Source organism: Anthonomus grandis, chromosome 22 (genome assembly GCF_022605725.1).
Source record: "Anthonomus grandis grandis chromosome 22, icAntGran1.3, whole genome shotgun sequence".
NCBI lineage: Eukaryota > Metazoa > Arthropoda > Insecta > Coleoptera > Curculionidae > Anthonomus > Anthonomus grandis.
This window is the reverse complement of record NC_065567.1, coordinates 18,540,963-18,550,886: the sequence shown is the minus strand read 5'-3', so window position 1 is coordinate 18,550,886 and position 9,924 is coordinate 18,540,963. Positions and strand designations below refer to the sequence as shown.

Sequence of the window (9,924 nt, the reverse complement as noted above, 5' to 3'; positions counted from 1 at the left end):
ACTCAGTACCATCGAGTTAGACATTCAAAATCAACCAAGTACTTCTGGTCTTAACACCTCTTCATCTTCTGTTTTAAATGTGTCACTGAAAGAAATTTTACCTTCACCTCAAGCGGTACCTGGGGGCGTTGAAAAAAGAAAATGCAAAAGTCGTGCAAAAACTGGTCAGTTAAATTCCACTCCAGAAATTCAAGAACTCAAAGAAAAAGTTATTGAAAAGGAAACGAAACTAAGAAAACAACAAGGTAGGGCAGTAAAACGGCAACTTGTCATTGAAAATGACAGTTCTGACGAAGATGAGTCTATCTTGGAGGAATTTCTTAAAAAAGGTAAAGAAGACACATATGATGCCAGTTGCATTTACTGCAACGAGTTATTCTCTCACTCACGTAGCGAAGAAAAGTGGATTCGCTGTCAAGTATGTAAATCGTGGTGCCACATTGAGTGTGCGGGTGTTAGTTACCGTTGCAAATCATTTATTTGTGAATTATGTACTTCATTTTTTGAGTTTACATGTATATTTTTGTACCCCACAAATAATTTTTTTATTAAAGCTTAAAAAAGAAGTTAATAAGATAAAATAATATTTATTTACAACAGGGGCCAACATGGGCACATAATGTGCCATTGATGGACCCCTCATATTTTTTTTTTTAAGGCGTTCATTATTAAAAAAATATATATTAATACAAAATTCACTCTTTCCTATATTTGACATCCAGTGATAGATTGATTTTTGTATAAAAAAAAATGGAAACAACAAAACTAAAGAAAAGGTAACAATAATTTCTTAAGGGGTCCATCACAGGCACCACCACAACCCCTACTAGCAGTTATTCCTGTGTATTCATTAATGATTTGAATCATACCATGTTGTTTAATTATACTATGTAATCTTTTGATATCATGCTCACTTTGTTTTCTCAATGTATATTGAAATCTCCCAATACAATAATGTCTGTTGCAATATTATATTGATCAACGCACTTACTAAAAAAATCTAAAAATACATCATGGCTACTGGTTGGTGAATTACATAATATGACTGAGTTAAAGTTATTTAAACCAAAGATTGTAATATATATTTTTTGTAGATAGTGTCTGAAATACATTTTTTTAAATATAAATGATCAATCTCTCAGTATCACTACTCTCTGAATCTACTCTATTTTATTTATACTGAGAAATAAAAGTAGGTGCAACTAAAGCAAGTAAAAGAAATAAATACAATAAAAACTAGAGTTAACAGAATTTTATTAGCAATCTTCTTATTTTCGGTAAGTAGAGGAATATTCTTTCAATTTAATTATAAAACAAAGAATTGCTCAATTCTTATTTATGATTAAAAATCTCAAGTATAAAATAGGCTTAAAATGAGCCATGTCATCAACCGGCAGCCGGTATACTGTCAATGTCAATATCCTACAGGGGTCGATGTTGATTGGTTTATTTTGACATTTGTTTTTGACACAGTTTTTACAGATTTGTCAACGTCAGTGTCACTCGGTTTTCGTACCCAACAATTTCTACAAATTTTTTAGTGAATGTTTCCAAAATAGACAAAATATAAATTTAATACTATTGGGATTTCGAAACTAGGTTTTCAGGCTACTCTACCACGTACACAACAATTCGCAAAATAGGAGATATAGTAAGTACTCTGTTATTCCTAGTTAAATTTATTGACTGTCAAATGGCTATCAATAGGGGGAGGTTCTCAATTAAACAACTAGCCCCTTTTTTATGATTTTACGCCTAAATATGCCTTACATACTACTGTTTGTTTTAGATTTTGCGAACATAATCTGTAGGCTTAAAGAAAAACCATGCCAGCCGTTCGAGGTGATGGCATGCGAGGCCTAGCAGTTTTCATATCCGACATTAGAAACTGTATGTAGGCCCCATTTAACTTACATTACTAAACATAACCCATTATAATTCAATAGGCTATTGTCTAATACAATTGCTTATTAACTGCTCAATGCACCAAGTTTTTTAACACTGAATGTTATCAAATGTAGGATCTAATTTTTTTTTCTTTAGGTAAAAGCAAAGAGGCCGAAATTAAAAGGATAAACAAGGAATTAGCTAATATTCGGAGTAAGTTTAAAGGAGATAAAACACTAGACGGATATCAGAAGAAAAAATATGTTTGTAAGCTGCTTTTCATATTCCTTTTGGGACATGATATTGACTTTGGTCATATGGAAGCTGTTAATTTGTTATCATCTAATAAGTATTCAGAGAAGCAAATAGTAAGTATGACTCAGCTATACTATTCTTTTCTGGGACACTGAAACTTTTTACAGTTAATCCCCTTGATTGTCATTTTATATACTTGAAAAAATTAATATCAAGATAATTAAGACCCTCTACTTTAGTAGCTAAATTATTCAAGCCATATATAAAGATGAAATTTTTGGTTCTTTTAATGAATAGAACTACATGAAAATATCTAAATGTCTGTCTTTGATTGGAAGAGAAAAAAATGTATTGTATTTTGCACATGAGTTATTAGTAATTATATTGACATTATCATTAATAAAGTTAGACATACCTATACTTATTTTTTTAAATTAATTACTTACACCTCACATTCATTATGATTAATTAATTGCTCAAAACTAATAAAAGTTGAAAGTCAGGCTTCATTATTTTATACTAATTTTCATGGGATATAAACCAACATTTCCCTAATGTTGCTTTAATCTATCTAGACCTTTGTCATCCCAGCATATGCACAAAAGTTGTACTTGGCAGATAGGCTCCAACAGATCATACCATTAGAGCCTTAAAAATAATGAAAGCAGAAATTCAAATCAAGTAACTCAAATTTCTTTGGGGAACAAGTTTTTTACAAGAGGTTTGGCATTACCACCACAATTTACAAGTATTGAAAACTGTAAAAACTCCACTGAAAAGTGCATAAATTCAGAAAAAAATTGAATTTTAGAGAATAATATCTTGAACTTTTGTCTTGCCGTCTATGTTTGTACCAATAATTTCATCCTAAACATAATTGTACTATTGTGAAAAAAGGCGAAGTTTAGATGTAGAAAACATATACAAATAGGTTTATCTACCCTGCTCTACTTAACCTTAAATATCCATAATACCTTTATTCAAGAGGAAAATTTGTGTCAAGCAGTTTTCCTAATCTCCATAGTCAAACACAGACAGAATGAGAGTGTTACATAAAATTGTTTTTAATCCTTGCAATAGAATGTGTTGATTGCTGTATAATAATATACAGGGTGTCGCAGAAAAGAGTATCAAGGACTGGTGCAGAGGTACAGCATCCCTCGGGAATCCGAATCACCCCCTGTATATGATCCTTTTTTTAATGAAAAATGCCTTTAAATTTATTGGACTTTTTTCCCTCTTGTTTTTTAAAGCAATTTATTTTTATTTTTGAGCGCATGATTTTTAATTGGTGGATTTGGTCGTTTTCATGTTAGTTAGGCCCAAGTTTTAACTAAATATTTAAATAAAAAATCAGGCATTATTTACCATGATTATAGAAAATTAGCTAAGAAGGTGAAAATACTGAAAAATCACAACAAAATCATAACTCCTAAACAAAACAAAAAAGATATGGTGTGATTCGGATTCCCCGAGGAATGTTCTACCTCTGCACCACCCCTTGACACTCTTTTCTGGGACCCCTGTATAATAATATAAGTCTAAGATAAGCTTTTTGGATATGTGCTGGTCAAATCGCATTTGACTGATAAGACCAAGATTTTTTATATTTTTCTTTATTTTTAAAGACTCACCCTAACATTATAGTAATTTTTAATAATTTGCACATCATTTTTATTTATTTATTTATGGGATGTCCCCATTCTAACAAAATTATATCCTAACCCTAGGGCATGACGGGCAAAAAAAATGAATACAACAATATATAGTTTTCTCCAGTTGAGTTACAAAAAAATATATAAAAAACAACTAAAAACATACCGTTAAAATAATCAAAATAAGAAAAGTAAAAGCAATCACTTAACACATAGTACTCAACGAGTAAACTCACTCAGACACCTTTTAAGTTTTGAAGGCTTTAAATCCACTAAGTCAAAAGCCTGATTAAATCTGTTTCCCAACATGTGGAGTTAATTAATTGGAGAAAATTTACCATAGTTTGTATGGTGACATTCAAGGATTCATCCAAGGATCATTTTAGGACCAAATATTAACAAACACCACTTGCTTGGATTTAGATAAAGAGAATGCTGTAGGGAAATAGATCTTAAGTTTTCTAACTCTGTATTAATAAATTGAAGCAACTCAGGAGCTTAATCTTTTAAAAACTAGTAATATAGTTGTGTATCATCTGCGTAGCAGTGAAATTTATATGTTTTTATTACTTTATTAATATTTGATGTTTATATAGCATACAATAATGGACTTGTAAATGGATATGTAAATCTCCTTTTCATGTTTTTTTTTGGAAGGGCATATCTTACAAAAATTTAAATGAAAAGAGAGAGGTTCTTACTTGTCTTTTTAAATTAAATATATTGCCATTCTGGAATAACTCTGCATTACACATATTTAAAACCACAAAGTGTTATTTTAAGAATTGTACTTTGAACCATATTGAAAAAACAATCATTATAATCATTAAAAGAGACTTTATTAATTTTCAGGGCTATCTTTTTATCTCAGTACTAGTGAACACAAACAGTGAACTGATAAAACTGATTATCCAAAGCATAAAAAATGACCTTGCTTCACGAAACCCCATTCATGTCAATTTGGCTTTACAATGCATTGCCAATATTGGAAGCAAAGACATGGCTGAAGCCTTTGGTCATGATATTCCAAAACTTCTCGTCTCTGGGTAAGTGGTAAGTCAGCTTTGAAGCTGTTCAAAAGAAAATAGAAAACTTATTTTCATTAACTTCATGTTACATAATGTATGTATTCCAGTGACACAATGGACGTTGTTAAACAAAGTGCTGCTCTCTGCTTGTTGAGGCTTTTTAGAACATCTCAAGAAATTATTCCTGGAGGTGAATGGACCTCCAGAATCATCCATTTACTTAATGACCAACATATGGGGGTTGTTACTGCTGCAACTAGTCTAATTGATGCTTTAGTAAAGAAGAATCCTGAAGAATATAAGGGGTGTGTCAGTTTGGCAGTGTCTAGGCTTAGTAGGGTAAATTTTGCATGAAATAAAATTGATTTAGGTTTAACATATTTTATTTTTGTAGATTGTCACAGCTAGCTATACTGATTTGCAAGACTATACCTATTACTTTGTGCCAGCACCCTGGCTTTCTGTCAAATTGTTACGGTTGTTGCAAAATTATACACCACCCGGTATTTTATTTCAAAATCTTTAAAAAATTACTCATTTTTAATATTTTTTTATTTACAGCGGAAGATCCAGGTGTACGTGGTAGACTAAACGAATGCCTTGAAACGATTTTAAACAAAGCTCAAGAACCGCCAAAATCTAAAAAGGTGCAGCATTCGAATGCCAAAAATGCCGTTTTGTTTGAAGCCATCAGTCTAATTATTCACAATGATAGGTAAGTGAATTGTTTTTAACATGTGTTACATAATAGGTATTGTTCTGAATCATAGACATTTCTAACTTTGACATTTTGCCTCTTACATGCATTGACCCAGTGTGTTGAGATCGTAATATATTAACGATTATATTATATAATTTTATATTAAGTGACCTTATAGATCATATTTGTTATAATAGGCAAATATATAGCATGTCGTCTTAAAATCTTAATATGTATCCTTATTGGCTGTCTTATAAAAATTCACTTGATAAATTAAATTAATTTTATTCTGCTCAGTTAAATCAATATTTGCAGGAAATGCAATAATAAGCTGACAAGTTAAAATTAAACAAAACATTTTTTGATTCCAGCGAGGCAAATCTTCTAGTACGTGCCTGCAATCAATTGGGTCAGTTTTTGAGTAACAGAGAGACTAACTTGCGTTATCTTGCTCTCGAGTCTATGTGTCATTTAGCAACTTCCGAATTTTCACATGAGGCTGTTAAGAAGCACCAAGAAGTAGTAATTCTATCAATGAAAATGGAAAAGGACGTCTCTGTAAGACAACAAGCTGTCGATCTTTTATACGCCATGTGTGATAAAAGTAATGCGGAAGAGATTGTCCAAGAAATGCTAAATTACTTGGAAACAGCTGATTATTCCATTAGGGAGGAAATGGTGCTCAAAGTGGCTATTTTAGCAGAGAAATATGCCACAGATTATACATGGTACGTTGATGTGATTTTAAATTTGATAAGAATTGCTGGAGATTACGTTTCGGAAGAGGTGTGGTACCGGGTTATCCAAATTGTCATTAACCGCGATGAAGTACAAGGTTATGCAGCAAAGACAGTGTTTGAGGCGCTACAGGCTCCAGCCTGCCATGAAAATATGGTTAAAGTTGGAGGTTACATTCTTGGTGAATTTGGAAATTTAATTGCGGGTGATCAACGTTCCTCTCCAGCAGTACAATTCCAACTTCTACACTCCAAGTACCATTTATGCTCTCCAATGACTAGAGCTCTTCTTCTTTCCACCTATGTAAAATTCATTAACCTCTTTCCTGAAATTCGGAGTCAGATCCAAGATGTCTTTAAGCAAGATAGTAATCTTCGGTCAGCTGATGCGGAATTACAGCAAAGAGCTTCAGAATACCTTCAACTTAGTATAATAGCCAGCTCAGATGTGTTGGCTACTGTGTTGGAAGAAATGCCTGCATTCCCGGAAAGGGAGAGCTCAATTTTGGCTGTACTGAAAAAGAAAAAACCTGGTAGGGTGCCCGAGGCGGAAATTAAAGAGAATAAGAGCCCTACTCCTGTTACTACGGCAAATCATAACAACGAAAGTAATATCAGGTGAGCTGACCTCCAATAAATGAATTTACACCATTCATTTACTGATTTTAAACTTTATAGTACTAAATCTATTAATTTTTATTAGCAGCAGTAATCAAGCTGATTTACTTGGTCTCTCAACCCCTCCAACATCCCAGCCACATAATGCAGCCAATACTGGCAATCTTTTAGACGTCTTGGGAGATATTTACACTAAACCTAGCAACAATGTCCAAGCACAACCCTCTGGATGGTCTATTGACCCCAAAAAGTTTGTATGTAAAAATAACGGAGTGCTGTTTGAAAACGACCTAATACAAATCGGGGTGAAGAGCGAGTTTCGCCAAAATTTGGGACGATTAGGCCTATTTTATGGAAACAAAACCAGCCATCCTTTACAAAACTTTGTACCTACCTTAATGTGGACCGAAGAGCAAAATGCCAAATTAAATGTTCAGATGAAAGCGGTAGAACCGGTTTTAGAAGCTGGTGCTCAGATTCAGCAAATGATTAATGCTGAATGTATTGATGATTTTACGGGTAAAAATTATTTTCCTGGTTTAAATGATTAGTAGTTAATGTTTTTTGTTCACAGATACGCCAAGCATATCAGTTAGCTTCTTATATAATGGCATGCCCCAGAAAATTATGGTCAAGCTTCCTCTAACGCTTAATAAATTCTTCGAACCAACAGAAATGAATGGAGAGTCCTTTTTCGCTAGGTGGAAAAACCTGGGAAAGTGAGTTTATTTAATTAACAAGTACTCAAGCGTCTGGCTATAACATTATATTATTTCCAGTGCAAACCAACAAAGATCTCAAAAAATATTTAAGGCTTCAACGCCGATGGACTTGCAAGCAGCTAGAACAAAAATGATTGGTTTTGGTATGCAGCTCTTAGATGGTATCGATCCGAATCCAGACAATTTCGTCTGTGCTGGAATTATTCACATGAAGTCTGCACAAGTTGGGTGCTTATTACGCCTGGAACCAAATAAAAACGCTCAGGTAATCAATATAATGTTTATTAGTGCGTCTTATTATATTTTTTGCGGTATTATTTATATTTTCAGATGTACCGTTTAACAGTTCGTTCGAGCAAAGAAAGTGTATCTGTTGAACTCTGCGAACTTCTGGCCGAACAGTTTTAAATGCGAATGTATATCCAAAATATTAACCTACATTCCATTTTCTGTAGCTGTGTGATTAAAAGAGGGAAATATCAGTTAAAACTCATTTGTAAAATATATCGTGTTGTAACAACTCGTTAAATTTTTGAGACAAAGACTACTTTGAGACAAAGTATCATTATTATATACATAACATAACTAATATATACATATTTGTCAAAAAATGAAGTGGCTTGCCAAAGAGTTCAGCAGCATATTTCATGCAGTTCAATTTATCTGAGCATTTGCTTAAAATAGTTGACTTTCTTGTATGTTGGGTAATGAGAAATTATAAGATTTTTAAGCCAGTATTTAACAGATTATAAATAGGTAGATGATGCTCTCTGTTTACATACGTGCATAAGAGATAAACAAAATCAAGTCACAACTAATGTTATGCTTTTTTACTTTATTTTTCAGATTTGTTCACCCCACATTTACATATTATCTAGTATGTTATTATTTATAAAATTCATAATATGTTGTTTGATGCCCTATTTAAATAGCTTTCTATACATTTTTTTAATAAATTCTTTTTTATGCTATATTAATTTTTAAACAATTTTAGTATGTATTAAACTATTGGGCCGATAAATCATTGTATTAGGAACAAACAAATTCAGTTCATAAGTGATTTATTCAATCAGATGTGTAGAAGAAAAATCTCCGTCTGTGCTAATAAATAATAATGTTATCAGAATAAATGTCCAATAAAACCATATACTCTGGACATGCAACTAAGGCGACAGTTTCCCAGTAAGTCATTTGGTTTACGATTTTTCCCTGTTAGCGTGTTCAATAATTTTGAAAAGTGAAGGTCAAGTATCCAAGAATGTATCAAAAGCCAAGTTTTAAGTAGCATATTAGACGTTACGACTTCATTTTTTGACCCCCTATTTAGATATTTAAAAACCTCTTGGCACTCTGTAAATGTATTTTAAGTTCGCTTGTTATGTGGTTCTCTTCTTTGCACTCAAGTTTAAATGTCGTTGAGTAATAGACAATAAGTGCCCCCCATCCCCGTCTTGTAACCAAAAATTTATGTATAAAAATAACAAAGATTTTAAATGTGAAATGTGTAATAGATGTAATTTTGATTGATTTATTTTATGCATCGTATTTTCTTTGAAAAAAATATAATACTCGTTACTTTACTTGCAGCCGATCAAAATGCCATTCATTAGGCCATTGGTATATTTAATTTTATGTTTTAAAGTAGAAGAGATTCTTTGATTTTGGGCTTGATGTTACTTTAGATAGAATTGGAGATAATACATTTGTGTATGCGCTCAGTAAGTTTGTCATGTTTATGTAGTTTATATTAGAAATACAGCAGACCAGAGAAGGGTCCAGGGATTATGACGCAATTGGGTGTGTTTAGGTCTATTTTAATTTTTTGGTATTATTTTCTGAAATGAAGTTATCACAGATGTCTAAAGATTTCGCTATTCCACAATAAATATCTCAAAATCATAAATAATTTTAAAAACCAACCTCTGAATAATTAATAATAATTTTGAACCACATCTTCGTCATTAAAACTGACATATTGAAATACATATTGCGCCACATTCTCTTGAAACTTTATATGTATTATTAAAATGCCTTTCGCTGAACAAGACACATAACTATAGAGGCGGTATCTTCAATTTAGATATAAGATTTAAAAAAATTGTACCAAAAAAATGTTTTATGACGAGCTTGAAGTTTAAAAGAAAGTACTAAATATTAATTATAATTAGTAGAATAACAAACTCATTTTTATTGTTTTTTTAAGTCTATTAATATATTCATATATCGTTACTGTTTTATTTTGCGTTAAGTTATTCCTTTTTTATTCGAGGATCCTTCATATGTATATTAAATTTAAGATCTGCAACGTCGAATAAATCGTAA

The 9,924-nt window shown here is 32.0% G+C and overlaps 1 protein-coding gene across 2 annotated transcripts; it reads left to right on the top strand.

The window, feature by feature from the left end:
* The first annotated feature begins 1,472 nt into the window (after positions 1-1,472).
* LOC126749178 (AP-2 complex subunit alpha) lies at positions 1,473-9,839 on the top strand. Of its 2 annotated transcripts, none has more exons than XM_050458856.1 (12): positions 1,473-1,651; positions 1,790-1,890; positions 2,044-2,255; positions 4,650-4,843; positions 4,933-5,164; positions 5,220-5,328; positions 5,387-5,540; positions 5,897-6,880; positions 6,966-7,399; positions 7,455-7,599; positions 7,660-7,867; positions 7,933-9,839. In XM_050458856.1, the coding sequence occupies exons 2-12, from the start codon at positions 1,827-1,829 to the stop codon at positions 8,008-8,010; spliced, it is 2,814 nt and encodes a 937-aa protein (XP_050314813.1). In that variant the 5' UTR covers positions 1,473-1,651; positions 1,790-1,826; the 3' UTR covers positions 8,011-9,839. The 2 variants fall into 2 exon arrangements, with proteins under 2 accessions (XP_050314813.1, XP_050314814.1); XM_050458857.1 differs by having other exon boundaries at positions 1,474-1,651; positions 6,969-7,399.
* The last annotated feature ends 85 nt before the right edge of the window (positions 9,840-9,924 follow it).